Consider the following 17,627-nt stretch of genomic DNA (forward strand, 5'->3'; position numbering starts at 1 on the left):
GGCTCTATTAATGCTCGCTCTGTAACATGAGGGCTTCACAAAGCAGGCGGGTTTTGAGTAGCGTTCTAACAGTTGAATGTGGGTTCTGGGGAGAAGGCAGGCTTTATGTGTTGCTAAACTAAGTCTAGTCATTCGGACTCCTAGAAAAGCTGTCTGCTGATAAGACCTACTTATCCCACCAGATAAAATGAATCAGTTCCTCACAGCACCTCCTTTTTCTTTCCCTGTCACTGCTTAAGCATGAGAAGGGCCGAGTGTATGTCCAGCAGTGTGCTTACACTGGACACACGGCCCTGTGGTTCCTGCCCTGGTGTGGCTCACAGAACTTTAGAGAACGTGGACCTCTGAATGGGTGTTACCTATTCTAGAGGGCTGTTGAGAGGAAGGAGTAAGAGAAACTTACAGAGGAAATGACTGAGCTGGTCCCTGCAGCAGAGAGAGCAGGGAACGGTGGCCAGGCAAGGGGAACAGCATTTGCGAGGGCATGGACGGCTTGGAGGAGGTGTGGCCAGGGAGCCTGAGGTTGTGCAGGATGGAAGCACAGGATGGAGAGGCAGAGGGTGGGTAGTGCCAAGACAGGACAGGGGAAGAGAGCGGTGTTGCTAAGGGGCCCGACTTCTATCCAGTAGGCAAGGAGGAGGATTTGGGTTTGTACTTGGGGCACTGATAGGATCAGATCTCACTTTGAGAAAGGAAACCTGTGGCAGAAACTCCTTCAGGGAGTGGTGCATGGGAGCCTCCACGTGATTCCCCAGATTTTGAACTTTCCAAGTCCTGCTTGCTGAAAGCAGCTTGGGGAACTCCTGAGGGCATACACATGACTTCTTTAAATACCAGCTTCTCTGCTTCTTCCTTCCCCAGGGAGCGATAAACTGTACCACCAGTGGCTCTCCACAGTCCGGGTAAGTGTCACCCCCGCAGAGCCACCTGGGCCCCTCCTTAGCCTCCTGGCAGCCCTCCTCTTCCCCTGCCACCCACCAGGCTGTCATTCGGCCCAGGGCGCTCTGTTCTCCCAGCTGAAGATGCTTTTGTTTGTAAAGCCAGGCCGTTCTCGGGCCAAGGATGAGACTGTCCAAAGCCATCCCTCGGTGAGGATGATGAGAGCCAGGGGAAGCTTCCGTGTCTCAGGAAGCAGGCCAAGGCGTGTTGAAAGGATGTTGCCATCTTAGAGCATTTTGCGGGGTCTCCTTCTAGGGCCAGACCAGTTGGGAACTCTTCATGGGAAAACCAAAAATTCGTGCCTCTTGCTGCTCTGAATATGTTTCACCGCAAAGGCTCCTGAGAGGATGGAAAACGCACCCCTGAGAGTTTTCATCCCTTCGCTGTTGTTGTGAACAGTTTTTTATTGTGTTGGAAGCCAGGTGCTTAGGGCTTCAGAAGCCACTAAAGAATTCAGATGCTTGCCTTTCCTTTACGTGGGTTCATTAGTGAGTGTGTACCAAGGGCTTCTGTGTGCTGGGCGCCACGCTGGGTGCTGGGGAGACAGTGGAGAGCAGGACGCAGGCCCTGTCCTGGGGGAGCTCCCGGCCTTACTGGGGAGGCAGGCACATAGACGGGCAGCTCCGACATAGTGTGACAAGTATTCTCTCCTGCTTGTGGGCCAAGTGCGCTACTGCCAAGGCAGGTTCCTTGGAAGTGGCTGCAGTGGGCCGAGAGTAAGCAATTCCTCAATGAAAGGCTTCTTTTGTTCCTCTCATATGGCCAAACACGACACTTGGCAAATCACAGACAAGCAATACGGACTTGTTGATTGATTGATAAAGGGAGTTTTAATACTCTAAAGAACCATTGAAATAGGATACTGAGTAATTTTGGAAAGCAGTGTGGAATGTGTGAGTGGGTGAAAATTTCCTATTATCCTACAACAGAGAATGCTTTCTAGGTCAAATTTTGAAGTTCTTAATTAAAGCTCAAATTTCTAATGCAGGCAGTTACCAAAAATCGTGCTAAAAGTTAATCCTAATAATTACATAGCGTATCTTACTCTGTTGTATATGCACTGGATCAGGTCTCTCTCTCCATTCAAATCAGTTGGAATTACCACAGATCTGATTATGTGATGCATTTGGTTAAAAATCTTCTGGAGTGTGGACTCCTTGTACTGGCCCTCTGTGGGCTGACCCTGTCTGGCTCTCAGCCCCACTTGCCAGTCCTCCCGCGATGCACGGCCCTTGTTACTCACAGAACACACCATGGCTTTGCAGCTTCTGCACTTATTTATGTGCTGTTTCCTGTCCCTAGAACGTTCTTATCCTTCCTCTCCCCACCATGAGCTCCTACTCATCCTTCATGGACCAAATATTTCATCCTCGAAAGCCTTCTCCGCCCTTCCACACAGTGAGCTGCCACCACCCTCGTGCACACGGCCAGTGCGGCTCTCACCATCTTGGGTTGCACTTGTTTACCCCCCAGACTGGAGGTCTTTGAAGGCAGAGACGGGTCCTCCGGTGGCTCGGTACCCTCAGAGCCTAAACCAGGACGTCCCCACAGTGAGCCCTCACAAAACGCTTCATCCACATGCGTTGCCTCCTCTGTGTACTGGGAAAGCCTTCCCTCCTCCTTTTGCTCCCCTGCTCTCCTGAAAAAACAGAGCCAAAGAATCGGTGTGTCGGATTTATACTAAAGTATAAACGACGAACGTCTGTGGCTATTCATTCTCTCCCTTTGTCAAGATGTATGTGTTAGGGAGGCAGCCTACCACCGTGATTTTTAAAAAACAACACAGAAAACCAGGGTGAGGAAAGAAGGGTTCATGGCTTAAGGTAGCCACAGTAGCCAGATAATCTTGCCTAAGTGGGCCCCCAGTTTCCTGCCCTGGCTCGGTGTTAGTTAGAGTCCATTGTTATTCAACTTCCCTTAATGTTGTCCGTGGTAGCTGGAACTTCTTGAGAAGCTGTAGATCACTCTGAGGAAACCCTTGCCTCAGAGAGCCTGTGACGAGCTTTCCTCCCAGCCAGTGGACAGGCGCCAAGCAAACTACTGAGCCTGGGGTCTCCCCGCTCAGCTAGTTTATCTCCATCCTCATTCGCCACCCGCTCCCATACCCCCCCAGAGGGATTCCGCCGTGGCCGTAACTTAATTGCCCGGGACCAGTCACCATCTAGGGCTGTTTCTCTAATTAAGTTACACACTTATGAAATGTGGCTTAACTTGATTAAAGAGAAGAGGTCTTTGTTGGTGTTGGCCTACTATATCTTCAGTCCAAATTGCTAACTGGCGTTTTTATTATAGAAAGGAAGTGGAGCAATTCTGAATACTGTAAAAACGAAAGCAAACCCAGCCATGAAGACCGTCTATAAGTTCGTAAGTACTGGTCTTGGTCTCAGGATCCCAACAGATCTGTTCCTTAGCATGACGAGACTCTTAAATAGTCCTGATCCTATGTTGCAGAGATGGTTCGGGGGCTGCTGTGCAATTTCCTAAAGCTCTCAATGCTCTTAGAATTATTTGGCATTGATGTTTTATGACCAGGTCAGTGACATTTTTAATTTAAAATGTTTCTACACACAGTTGCTGCAATAGAGAAAAGGGAGGCTACTGGTTTTAGCTTTTAAAATGTAGACAGGGTGGCTAAAATTCAGGCTGCTCCACGCCTACATCCCTGAGAACCAGAGGTGTGGTCTGTCAGGTGTTCTGGCAGACCTTTCCTACACGTATCCTTGTTAGAATGTTAGAATAAAGCAGCTCCTTTACAGGTTACTGAAGAGTGCTCCTGGTGGGACACACCCCCGAATTTTTGTCCCAAATTCTTCATCATCTCTCTCATCACTGCCCTATATAGGAAATGCATTGTTTGTGAAACTCGTGCCCACAGCAGAGTGAAAATAAGAGAACACACCAGTTCCCGATGCTCCATCTTTTACGGGCCTCAAGTATTTTTTCTCATGATTTCTCTTGCTTGCTAATTTGACTCTGAGCCACTTAACTGGGGTGGTTTTGTTTTATTTCCATTTTTAATTTTGTTAGTCCTTTCTGTGCTTAAATTGTAGCTATTTTAATGGGGCGGGTGGCTGCCAAGAGAACCACACAGGTCTTAGAATGACAGAAAATAAAAGCCAGGGTGTCTGCCGAAATGAGATTTAAGAAATGGCACCAGAGGAACCCAGTGATGTGTCTGTTCAGCCTGGGCAGAAAATTGGTCCTGAGGCCCTGCCCTGGTGAAGTGTAATAGATATTCTGAATCTTGCAGCTGAAGAAGCTTCTGCTCTCCTCTTACTGGTAGCTGTCACCAGGCTGCGGAGATAAATAATTACAGAGAGCAGAAGAAGGGCTTCGGAGGGGAAAAAAAAAATCAGTCCCATCAAAATGCAGAAAATAAAATCTCTGTAGCCTCTTTAAGGGATTTTTTTTTTTTTAACCTTTCAACATTGTATTTGTTTTCATAGCCATTATGTTTTCAACTTGATGATCCCATTTTTCCTTCCTTTTTCTAGTAATCAGAGAAGGTGATTCACGATGGACTGAAATCAAGCATAGTCCCTGCTGGAAACAGAGAGGGAATCTTAACTTAAATTAATTTTTCATGCAGGCAAAAGATCATGCAAAAATGGGAATAAAAGAGGTGAAAAACCGCTTGAAGCAAAAGGTACTTGAAGTTCTTATTCAAAATGTATAAGCACCATGTATGAAATGCGTGGCCACAAAAAAGTACGATGTGATCAATAGAGGCTGTTCGACACAGTGTTGTCAGCACACTTCAAAATGCATTACCAGCTGTCCGGGAGTTTTCACACTGTTATAAATATTCACAGACGAAAAACTGTCTTCAAATAACATTAAGACTGGCTTAAACCCACAAAGGCAAGCAAGTTCAGAGTTACCACTGTCAGTCTGTCCCCTGCCCGCCCCACCGGGCCTGAGCTTCACCAGGGTCCATACAAATTGGCTCGGCCTCCCCGTCCCGGCACCACCACCGCCTACAGCTGACCTCTGCTCCGGGGCCGACTGTAACCAAAACCAAGAAGCATCTCCAGGAAATGACTGCCATGGTTCTGGCACGCACGCGGCCGCCACACAGAACAGGGCACAGAGGGTGGGTTTGAGGAGGACACTTCGGGCTCTACTCACAGTTCATGTGTGAGACTCAGAGGGGCAGGGAGAGACTCTGATTGTCTTCTCGGACCATCAGTAAAATCGTATAAAATCATACAAACTACATCCTGACCAAGAGTCCCCCTACCTGATTCTCTGGACTTGTACAGAGAGGTTCATACAACAGAGAGGGCATCTTTATATTGTTATGAATATCATCGTCATTAATAGCATTGCCAGCCTTCGTTAAGCCCTTTCTAAGGGTGGTCCAGGCCAGGAGCTTTCACATTTAATCCATAGAACAACACTGGGGGGTCTTATTCTCATTTCATGTGTAAGGGGACCACGGTTCAAAGGTGGCGTAATTTGCCCAAGGTCATGCTGTTCGAGCCTGGCAGAGCCGGGATTCGATTCCTGATCCATCTACCTCAGTGTTTGCTCTTACCACTCTAGTATTTCATACTGCCTTCCTGAAACAAGTGTTTTGTTTTCCAGAAGGTGTTTGAGATAACTTATTTCATTATTCCCACACCCCCGAAATTTACCAGGCTAATAAGGGCCTTCGTCTGTCTCGGCAGTTTTTTAAAAATTGAAAGCAGTTTTAACTTTAGGAAGTCAGAAAGGACCTCTCATTAACTTGAAATGGTCAAAGGAATTGATTCCTTAACTTCAATTGCAAAATAATTTGTTCTGACTAAGATTCAAATGCTTAGTTTCAGCTGAGAGTGAATTTTTAGCAGCTGAGATTCAAGTCCTGAAATTAAAATCTTGCTAATGTAAATTCACACAGACCTTAACTGTGGTCTGTTGCACCCTGCCAGAGACTGGCAGGTGGAATTCTTTACTTGGATGTTATTTAAGTCCCTAAATATACCTTTTTATCTCCTATCCCAGTCACATGTAACTGAATTGGACTGCTGATATAAAATGGAGGGGCAGGGAGGGCGGAGCTCTCACCAGGTTTTCCCTCCTTGATAACTGCATCGGGCTAGTATTAGAATATTACCTAAAGTAAGCAAAGAAAGGGTCCCTTCTCAAGCAGAGGACACGTGCGCCTCCTTGGTCAGATCCACTCTCTGCAGGCCATTGCCTCCCTCCTCGTATGAGTAAGCATCGGGCCTTAAGAAAATCCCCTTTTTATGATGTGTAACAATTCTGCAGATAACCAGTTAAGCTCAGGTTTTTGATGTTGTTCAAAGGTTCACTTAAACAATCTAGATCACTCTCCTTCACGCCATCTCCCTTTCCTTTCCTTGATGGTATCTGAGGCAGAGCCTTTTCTCCCCTTCTCCTCTTCCCCCGCCAGTCTTTTCAAGAATAGCTTCAGGAGATAATGTTCTGTAGAGAGTGTCAGTACATTTCAGGTGACACAAATGGTGACGGCATTTCATAGAAATGCGGCTTGTCACCATCGGACTGTTGACAGATCTATTAGTGCACCCTTTTCAATTTTCACTTTTCCCCCCCTTCGGTTTTACAGATTTCTTCAGACTTGATATTTTGCAGTTGTTCTTGGAAGAGCTATTTTGTAATTGAAACTCTAGCATTGTTTGGGACAGATGGGACCAGGTCTTCCACAGTGCTGCAGCTCCCCTTCCTGAGCTAATTTAGGATTTGGCTTTGTCTGACCTCTCTCAGTGCGGTAGAAAATATTTCCTTGGCTTTTTTGTTCCTCTCCTCTGCCCCTTCCCCTTTACGTGGCAACATATCTGTGTGGCTCCCTCGATGCGTCCAATACAGACATCTCAAGTTTGGTTTCTGCTATGAAATTGAGGCAATTCCCAACAAAGACCCAATTTTCAAATGTACTGGGTTGCCACCTGGCCTCCTCTAACTCTGCATAGCAATGGTGACCCCTCAGGTATAATCAAGAACCCAACCTTGCCCTCTTCACTCTCGCCTTGGGTTTGAATTGCAAATAGAAAATGTGGGGCTGACCTGTGGAGAGGTCACCATGGTGTGTGGAGGGTCCGTCTCTAATACGACTGAGCAGGGCCCCTTCTCCATCCCTCGTTCATTTGTGCTGCAGACTTTCAAAGCATCTGAAAGAGGCGCTTTCAGGGTATCCGTGTGACCATTGGCAAATAATTGTTAATAGAGACTGTAGTGTGGCTTTATTCCATACCTGCTCTGCTTCGGCCCAACAACAAAAAAAGAAGGAGGGATAACACATTTCTCTGGATAAATGGAACAAGGTGGTCAAGTTCTTCTATAGCTTGGCCTTCTTTGAAGTTTAACTTGCTCAAAATTAGGAAGAAGAAGAAATGGCAAAGAATGCTACCCAGCCGTCGCTTTCTAAAGGGAGAATGCAGTGCTTTTGTCCAGAGCACCTCCCTGCCAGAGCTGGCCTGCAGGAGGATGCTGTGTGGCTGGGCTTGCGGCTCTCAACAAATCGCATTCTATTGCAGCGCCGTATGCAGCTGGCACCAGAATGCCCTGTTTTAAAAGCAGTGGCTGCACACACATTCTTTCTCACCTACAGGAAACGTTAAGATATTTACATAAGGATGTCATTCTTTTGCCTGTCGGGGAACCTCTAAAAAATTATCTTTTTTCTTCAGTATCAAAATCAAAATGACTGAATCAACTGTGCCCATTTCACAGCCCCCCCTTTTTTTTTTTGGCCGCACCACACAGCTTGCAGTATCTCAGTTGCCGGACCAGGGATTGAACCCGGGCCACAGCAGTGAAAGGGCCGACCAAGTCTTAACCATTGGACCACCGGGCAATTCCCTCACCGCCCTTTTTAAATCTTTGATCTTTTAAAGATAAATTGAGCTTGTTGATTTAGAGTCTGTGTGATTGAAGGGAGCAAACTCACAGTTGGGTTAGTGAAGGCTTGAGTTTCTGGCTAAACATTTCCTAGTGTATTGAAGAGAGTGAGGAAGCACGTGTAGGGCAGGGAGATCCCGGTAGACTCTTGTAGAACAGACGTTTTCACACAGTATCACACAACTGTCAGCTCCCTGTCTCCGTTGCAACCTCAATCACAGACATTCCAACTCTGGATACTATTTCGATATCAATATTCATATTGTAATTTGCATTTGCTGTAGTGTGAAGTAGACTGGAAAAGAAGGGCACTGCACAAATCCGAACATGGAGACCAGCAAGCTGAGTCAGAGATGGGAGGCCTCGGCCTCCCAGGAGGCTTTAAAGCTCCCCCCTGCAATGTGGAGTGGTGTTTAGGCTTCTGAGGCAGATGGATGAACCGAGTTCAGTGCTGGTTGTGTAGGATATTAACTGTGTGACATTGAGTAAGTTACTAGACCTCTCTGAACTTAGTTTTTCTCATTTGTAAAGTAGGGGAAATACAGATTTTTACTGGATTGTTGTAAGGATTAGAAGAGGTAATGGATTTAAACAGCAACACGTAGTAGCCACTCGGCAAGTGGGAGTTACCATCCCATCTGTCCTCTCACATTCCACACCTGGAGCAACCAATCTGTCCACACACCTGTGGGCACAAACCCTGAGAACATGGCTGGCGTGGGATCCTCTCCCTTTTGGTCCTCCACACACAGAGTAGTCTTCCAGGCACCCTGCTCCCTACCTCCCCTGGGCCAGGAATGTTCTCCTGGAACCTCTGCCTCATGAAGTCACATCCTCAGCTCCTTCACCCCAGCTCCCACCCAAGGCCACACAGAGCCCCCTTCCTTCTCTGGGTTCCTGCCTCCAGGCTTCTCCTGGGGACTCTGGCCCTGCCTTCTCCGCAGACAGGTGAAAATTAGATCCCAGTCATGATTTTTTATTCCAGCTTGGGGAAGGTGATACGAATCGGATTATTTTCTGACTCCTTTGATTTACCGAGGGATGGGAACTAATAGTGTCCCAGCTCTGAGCCGAGCTGTGGAGGCTCCTGGGAAGAAATCGGCCGCCCTGCAGTGGCCTCTGATCTGCAGCTCTGTCTAGTGTCTTCCTCCTGTGTGACTCTTCAGGAAGGAACAGATTTACACTTCCCACCAGATTCATGATTTTGTTTTGTTTTTTGTTTTAATTTTAATTTAATTAAGTTATTTATTTTTGGCTGTGTTGGGTCTTCGTTTCTGTGCGAGGGCTTTCTCTAGTTGCGACGAGCGGGGGCCACTCTTCATCGCGGTGTGCGGGCCTCTCACTGTTGTGGCCTCTCTTGTTGCAGAGCACAGGCTCCAGACGCGCAGGCTCAGTAGTTGTGGCTCACGGGCCTAGTTGCTCCGTGGCATGTGGGATCTTCCCAGACCAGGGCTCGAACCCGTGTCCCCTGCATTGGCAGGCAGATTCTCAACCAGTGCGCCACCAGGGAAGCCCTTGGTTTTTTTTTTTAATGACACTTTGAACATTTACAAATGAAAAACATGTTTGTTGGAGAAAATTCAACAAATCCGGCAAGCAAAAATAAAATAACCTCATTTTATAACCTGCATTTTCACTAACTGTATCCTGACCATTTCTCAGACCACTAAATGTTTCCTGCACATGTTGTTGTTTTAAATGGCTACACATAATTTTATCTGATGGACATACATACATTCATTAATCCCATTATTGGACACTTTAGTTCCCATTTTTTCTAGGCAAACGTCCTCATAGGTAAATCCATGGGGGAATTCTTAATTATTTCATCCAGATAAATTTCTGGAAGTGGAATTAGTGGGCCAAAGGCCCTTTACCTCTTTTAGGGTTTTGATAGGAATTGCAGTTTGTGTTCCTACCAGAAGGGTATGAGAGTGCCCGTTCTCCCATACTCTTTGCTGATGGCATCTTAGTTAATTCTTGGAACACAGTTTCTTTAATCGTGAGCACCAGGAGTTGTGGTTTTGGATCCCTACACTGTGTAAGGTCTCTACTGGTGCCTACAGTAGAGGACGTAAACGGGCCCTATTTCTTTCCTGACTAGGGCTCCTCCCGCCCTGCTCTCTAGGACCTGGGAAGAAGCAGCCATCCTTCCCCAGGTGGAGGAAATAGTGAAGAAGTTAACAGACTGGTGGGGCGAGCTACAGGACTTTGTAAGAAGCCTTGGGCACCTTTGGTTCTTGTAACTAAAGAAAATTAGCGTGCAGCACTGCTTACTGATGCACAAGCACGTGTGTATATTGGACACATTTGCCTTCCAAATGTTCAATTCAACAAAGATTCGTCAGAAAGCATGTACTATATTCCAGGCTCTGGGGCAGAGAACCCAAACCCCAAGGCATTCAGTCTATAGGGATAAGATAAGTGTGCAGAAAGCACACAGCACGGCAGCTTAGGATCAGTGTGACAAAGGGGTTTCTGAGGACGAGGTCACACCTGATGATTTGTTGAGCACCTTCTCAACTCAGAATACCTTCTCTTGTGCTATTGTCATGGGTCGATATGGTATAAATGCCAGAAATCACATTGCTCTGGGCTCCTCCACTTTCTAGCCGTGTAGCCTTGGGTAACTTGCCCTCTCTGAGCCCTGTTTCGTCACCTATAAAAGAGCGATAATCCTATTTACCTTGTGGCTCTTCTGGAAACTAAGTGTGATAGTGAAGGTCAAGGGTCTGGAGAAGTGACTTCAAGTAGTAGACACTCAGCACAGGGAAGCTCTTCCTTTTAGATGGTGCTTTTTCCATTTTGCAGGGAATAAGGCTCTAACGTTCAATTTGTGCAGGACTTTGACATTTTTCAACGCTTCCTCACATCTCATCTCATTTAACCCATTCTCTTAGTAGCTTTGAAGTTCGCCAAGCAGATGGTGTCCGTTGCAAAAATAAAGAAATAGGTGCAGAGAGGTTGAGTGAATTGGAAAGATCAGACAGGTAGTTAAATGGTAAAAACAAAACCTAAGAAATTTTTACTTAAAATTTTAACTTAAAAACTTAAACTAAGACATTTTTCCCAAAACTACCACAGACATTTTTAAAAATAGTTATCATCTTATAGTTTTCATTACTATCAATATTTTCTTTCTAGATTACCCTACTGCTTCATGTCTTTATTTTTTTCCCCAACCAATCATACACACATGCAATATTTTTCCTGAACTAAAAGTGAATTTTTTTTTTTTTTTTTCCTGTTTGGCTTTACTCAACCTCTTATGTCTGTCCTCTCAGTAACCCCACTGTATCCAAAATGCCTCTTTTGCCCTTTGTTACTTTCTGACACAGAAGGAGCCCCTCCCCGTCTTTGTTCCACTTGACCTGAGCACCTTAGGGCAGCCCCTTTCCAAGAAAGCTTTTTCTAATTGGCTGGCGGCAACTTCTCTCATCACTGAGCCTCAGTCAGGCTAAGACTCGGGGGCCACTTGATGCAAGCCCTCCCCGCACAACCAAAAGGTCACCATTTCCCTGTGTTGTTACCAAGCAGTGCAGAGACTCAGCTGGGTGTGTGGAGTTGAACATACAGAGAAGAGGGGTGGGGGAGGGATCCCTATTGTTTATTTATTTTTATTATTAAAGTGTAGTTGATTTACTCCCTATAGTTTATTGAATACCTTATTAGTAGGTACTCAGTTATTATTATTGAGTCCTGTATATAGGACACTACTGAGTAAAAACGTTCAAGACACGTATGTTGTTTAATCTCCTTTACTCCTCATAGCTGCCATAGCTCCATTTTACAGATGAGGAGACTGAGACTCAAAGATGTTACATGTGTTTCTTCCTTAATGCATTATTATTTAGTAAGGGATCACTTTCATCCATGTGTCACCGTTCTCTCTATTTGACTAAGTAAGAACAGCCAGTTGTCTTTTATGTGCAGAATTTAATGAGTACTAAGGGTGTGTGTTTTGTTGACCAAAGTGTGTATTTGTTTTTGCAATGAAGATCATTGGAAACTGTATTTATTATTTTATTCTAGCTGTTATTTTTACTTAGAAAAAAACAATGATTTAAATGTTTTTTACGTGTACATTTAATCTCTGCCTTGCTTCAGTGAAGATTTAAGCAAGTTTCATGACTTGAATAAAGCCATATGATCCACATTGCACAACTCGGCACCATCCACGTCCCAAAGAACCCATGGGTACAGTCAGCTGCCAGCGTTAGGCAGAGGAGCCATTACCTGCCTGTGGCACATTGGGATTTTTCTTTACCTTAAAATTTGACTTCATTCATCACAAGCACAGATTAAATGTAAATTTCTGATTTAAAAAAAATGACATTGGCTCCCTAAATACTCTCCAGGCCATAGAATCCTAACTTAGACTTCGGTCTCTTTCTTCATTCTCTGCCAGAAAGACTAGGGCTAAGAAAGAGGGAGCAGAAACGCATCGTTTTCACAAACAGTAACATCATCAGTAAATAAATGTGGATAAAATGTCCACACTCACAAATAATCAAAGTAATGCAAATTAAAACAACAATGAGGTCTAATTCTTCACCTCTTAAATTAGCAATACATTTTTAAAACGATGAGGCTAACACGCACGGTGAAACGGATAACACATCCATGGCTGGTGGTTGGTGTAAATTGGAAAGCAGTTTGGTAGAATGAATAAAAAGCCTTAAAAATGTTTATGTCTTTTGATCAAGCAGTTTCATTCCTAGGGATTTCTGTAAAAGAAATAATACAAAAGAAAGAAAGACTGCAGTGTTTATCACTGTGATGTTTAGATGTTTAGAAAGTTAAAAAAAAAATTAGGAACAATCTAAATGCCCAGTAGTAGTAAGAATGGTTTATTAAATTATCGAGTATCTGCTCAGTGAAATATTATGCATCCATTAATTATCATTCTAATGACTGTGGAGCACCGTGGAGATGCTTATAGTAGAAAAAAACAGAATGTAAAACCATGCACGAGCTATGATTGCAAGTAATTTTTAAATGTCTGCATGTGGACAGAGTGAATATTTGAAAATTAAAATAACCATGTAAGGTAGTAGGATGAAACATTCCCCCACACACACACTATTGTGAATTATGATGTTATCTTTGTAATTTAATATGCATGATTTTGGTTTCTCTACTCCTTAAAAGTCAAAGGGCCAAGTTAGCCTTCCGTTTCCTTCATCTTTAGCAGGGGGATAGGCTCAGAATGTCCCAGAGGGAGTTCCCTGGCAGGCCTCTTAGCGATGGGGTTGGATGGAGCCCCTGTGCTCATGGCAGGGGTCATGACCCTGACACCAACCCCCTGACCGGACTTCTCCCTGCAGGACATCACCGAGAATGGCTGTGTCCCCACCACAGAAGAGCAGCTGCCGAAGACGGCGCCGTCCCCACTGGTGGAGGCCAAGGACCCCAAGTTCCGAGAAGACCGGAGGCCAATCACAGTCCACTTTGGACAGGTAGGTACCCTGGCCCTTCCATCTGGGCTTTTTGTTATGTTTCAGCAGACGATATAGCACATGTAACAGTTTTTCATTTCGGCTCTCTCTGGCAAAACAAAACAACTCCATGGAGTTTTGCACGTCTCAAAGGTTCGCTTGGTGCAAACATGTTTCAAAAAGGTGAATTTTCAGAAATTTTGAGGAGACAGCATGGCTCTGGTCGTAAACCAGCTGAACTGTTGAATGAAGTCATTAAATGCAGCTGCTGCCTCCCCACTCCAAGGTACTCCGTTTAAGGTGCCTCTGTTAGCTAAGCATCTCATTAGAACACTTTAGCATCCCAGGCCCTTCTTTGCACCTTCAAATAAAAGGTAACAAGCAAAGTCTTAAAAAAAATCAATTAGGAGTTCTTTATTAATGTACTTCCTGAAAATCAATTCTGGGTGTCGTGCTTCTCAGAGTAAACACTCACGCTACGATTCTCATGATCCGATTCTGTAACCAACTCTTTTCGACCTGAGCGTTTAAAAATTGTCCAGTTGTTTGATTTTTTGCTCTTAAGTAAAACATATAGAAACTGAAAATTTTCTTATCCATTTCCTATCAGTGGTTACATTTTTGGTTGAAAAAGGTTGTATACCTTCCTCTACTCTTGAATTAACTCTCTTGATTAGCAAAAGTCATATTTTTTTATTTGTGAGAAATGGCTCTGTTAGCAAGCTATGACTATAACAAGAATTTGCAAGGTTATTCATTCTTAAATCATCTGATTCTTTAACCATTTATTAGATGATGAATTCCATCCCCATGATTTAAATGATCTTCATGGTTTTATCTTAAATATGATGCTATTTTATCACCTAAATGATCTAGAAGCATGCATTTAAAACGTTCCTGCTTCTAGCAGACATTTATCAAGTGCCTGCTATGTACCAGGCTTTGAGCTATTTAGAAATGAAGGGAACTAATGAAATTGTTGCTGTGGGTTATTGTTGTGAGGGATGAGTTTGTTGAAACATTAGAATCTTCCTCTGTAATCGATATTTTTAGATAATACATTCATACGTCTTAAACTTGGGGACATCCATCCCCCTTTTCTGATTTTACACTTAAAAGGGATGTTATAAAAATTGAAATGTAGCCCAAGAAAGAAACGTCCACAGGGCAGTGCTCATCTGATTAATGATTATCTTCAAATTGCGTCAGTGTTTGCACCCCTGAGGAGCTGCCTCCTCCTGGGGCTCAGGCCCGGCTGGAGAAATCTGCGCCCCAGTTCCCTGGCTGTGTTTGCTGAAAGCACAGCCTCGGTCGTCGCCAGCATGGCATTCCAGAGCCAGCTTCCTGCTTTCCTTTGTCCTCATTCCTGCACACACTAACCTTCCCATGAAAAGAGCCCCTCTCTGGAGTTTGGAGCCCATTACAGAGAAAGAGGGGGCGGGGGGGGGAGGGATTTCATGGTGTTAAACATTCCGTTTTCGAAACACAAAAAAGGAGGCCCTATTTGAAATGGAGAAAGACCTTCTTTCCATTTCAGCGAGAAGTAGAGATGCTTTAATGTCATTCCCAGCTAAATGCAGAATAAGAGCGTGTGTGCGCACGGGTGGGGGATAAACAATTAAAAAAGCCACCCCAAACTCTGTTGAAATAAGAGCTGTCTGTGCCTTCACAGGTCTGTAAACTGGAGAGGATGAAAGTGGCTTTTTTTCCCCAGTTTGTCACTTCCCTCACGTGGCTGCCAGCATTATGCAAGTGTACAGGAAGGCAGGGTTTTTTTTAATGCATGCATGTGGATTAAGGTCAAGCCCCAAGTATCAGCCATGCAGCGGGCTCTCCCTTACAGCTGCAGCCGCAGAGCCTACCCACAGCCGCGAGATGCCTTAATTGAGACGTGCTGTCAAAGTGACAAACACATTTGCATACAGTCTACACTCTATTTATTTTCTCTGGAAAGGTCTACAGTCTGCTGTTGGTTGAACATTCTTAATCAGTTTGCTGTAAGTGAACTGCCAGCCAGCTCACTTGTGCCGGCCGCTTCTTCATTAGGTGACAGATTAGCTGCAGGGGGGATGGGCCACAAAAACCGCAGACCTCTTTCTTTTAACTCTTTCCAGCTTTGCCCTGGTACTAGCTTGTCCTTCAGTCCTTCCCTGGGCGCCTGCTTTGATGGGCCATTGACCGGAACACGCAGCGTTTCTAGAGCACCTACTACCGGCAGACATGAGTTTTAGGGGCTAGGTATTCTCAAAGAAGTCCTTCGAGTTCCATTTCAGAATTTTTTGCCACTCTCTCCTCTGTACTCCATCTGTACCATTTTTTTTTACTTGATATTTTTCTTTAAACAGACTCCAGCCTGACATTTATACCAACTTTACCCTCATCTTATGCAATGATTGTTGGTAAAACCATAGTTTGATGTACTGGTCCAGTGTTTTTCAAAGGTGTATCCAAAACAACTTTTTTAAGTGTCCATCCATGTATCACCTAAACTACTCATGTAGCCCCAGCAGTACGTATTCTCCTCTTGGAAAACGTGTCATCTCTGCCATAGTCCTTTGAGGAAGGGATCATTAGCTGTATTTTGTGGACCCAGAGCCAGAGCTCAGGGACCTTCCCAGGGCCACATTGCCAGCACAGAAACCCAGGACAGTTCAACCTCAGAACCCATTTCAGGTCCGTCACCAAGCAGAGACATCAGCTTCTGTTTGAAATGTCTAGTAAAACTAATGTGTCCTGGAAAAATAATTTAAGCTAGCCAGACAGTGCACACTAACCTCAGAAAGACCCTTGCCTTGAGTCTGTGTTCCTGTGGATTTCATTCTCTAAGAGCAGTTAGCTTTCCACTGGGGGCAGAGACTGTTGAGATCTTTATTACATTAATCCCTCCACCTTGCAAAGCTAGTGCCCATGGAGCCAGCCAGGGGACGCCATGAAGACGTTTGGCAGGGTGGCAGGGAGCCCGGGGGAGGCCTTTTCAGACCCCCTGGGGGAGAAAAGGTGCTCTCTTGCCTCTACTGCACCAGAGCTTCCTCTTTCAAGGCTATGACCATTCCTCCCTTTAATTCTGCATCTATTCATCCATGTATTGAGACCTACCATGTGCTTAAAAAAAAAAAAAAGTACTTGTAGGGCGTTATAAGGGGGACAGAATAGCAAGTGGACAGCCCAACTCAGAGTGATGAGAACAGTGAGAGAGGTAAGCTCAGGGCACTCTGAGGGCCCCACAGGGGCAGCCTCTTCCCCTGCAGGACCACTGTCTGTAGACCTAAGCTGAACCCTGCAACTGAAAGATATTTTGTCAACAAACTGAACTCACTAGCATTTCATTTGTTTTCTAAAGCAGACATACGTAACGCCCCTCAGACCTCATCATGAGCCATGTCAATAGTTCCAGACAAGGGCAAATAAAGGGATTTTTAGTTGGCTTCTACATCCTTATCATGTCTGATTTCTTTAAAGAGTTCAAAAGTCTCTGACTTGAGGGACTTCCCTGGTGGTCCAGTGGTTAAGACTCTGCACTACCAGTGCAGGGGACCCGGGTTTGATCCCTGGTCAGAGAACTAGATCCCACGTGTCACAACTAAAGATCCCACATGCTACAACTAAAAGATCCTGCATGCTGCAACTAAGACCCGGTGCAGCCAAATAAATAAATAAATAAATATTTTTTTTAAAAAAAAGTCTCTGACTTGAGAATACCTATTCCTACCTTGGAAAATGTTTAGGTTTAGGGAGGCTGTAAATAGCTTTTCTTTGTTATTTTTTTAAGCAGTGTTTTTGGTATTTTTAAAATTTTATTTATTTTTGGGTGCATTGGGTCTTCGTTGCTGCACGCGGGCTTTCTCTAGTTGCAGTGAGCGGGGCTACTCTTGGTTGCTAATGTGTTTGGGCTTCTCATCGCGGTGGCTTCTCTTGTTGTGGAGCACGGGCTCTAGGTGCACGGGCTTCAGTAGCTGCGGCGCTCTCGGGCTCTAGAGCGCAGGCTCAGTTGTTGTGGCTCACGGGCTTAGTTGCTCCGCCGCATGTGGGCTCTTCCCGGACCAGGGATCGAACCCATGTCCCCTGCGTTGGCAGGCGGATTCTTAACCACCGCGCCACCAGGGAAGCCCCCTATAAATAACTTTTTTTATTCTCCCAAGTTCAGAATCAAATGAGAAATAAGGCCCAGGAGACAGTCAAATGAGGTAAAAATGCCAGCTTTTTTACCAATAGGCTAAAAGGAGAATACTGCTTTAGACCTGAGGCCAAATGGGCTCGCTGAAACCTCACCTCCAAATTGAAAAGACTGAGCTACTCCCCACAGGAGACGTGGACAATTGCAGGCAGCGCCCAGGGTGCCTGTGGACTGACTGATGGGCGGGGGCGGGGCCCCCGGGAGCACAGAGC

The 17,627-nt window shown here is 45.1% G+C and overlaps 1 protein-coding gene across 8 annotated transcripts in view; it reads left to right on the forward strand.

Annotated features, from left to right (window-relative positions):
• DENND1A (DENN domain containing 1A) overlaps nucleotides 1–17,627 on the forward strand; it is a 541,250-nt gene that overhangs the window by 474,302 nt on the left and 49,321 nt on the right. For all 8 annotated transcript variants that reach the window (XM_067743355.1, XM_067743356.1, XM_067743357.1 and 5 more), the window contains 4 exons: nucleotides 862–902; nucleotides 3,232–3,303; nucleotides 4,529–4,585; nucleotides 13,131–13,262. In XM_067743355.1, coding sequence (XP_067599456.1) covers nucleotides 862–902; nucleotides 3,232–3,303; nucleotides 4,529–4,585; nucleotides 13,131–13,262 — 302 coding nt within the window. The remainder of the gene's footprint in view (nucleotides 1–861; nucleotides 903–3,231; nucleotides 3,304–4,528; nucleotides 4,586–13,130; nucleotides 13,263–17,627) is intronic.

The sequence above is a fragment of the Pseudorca crassidens genome, chromosome 7 (genome assembly GCF_039906515.1).
Source record: "Pseudorca crassidens isolate mPseCra1 chromosome 7, mPseCra1.hap1, whole genome shotgun sequence".
Lineage (NCBI taxonomy): Eukaryota > Metazoa > Chordata > Mammalia > Artiodactyla > Delphinidae > Pseudorca > Pseudorca crassidens.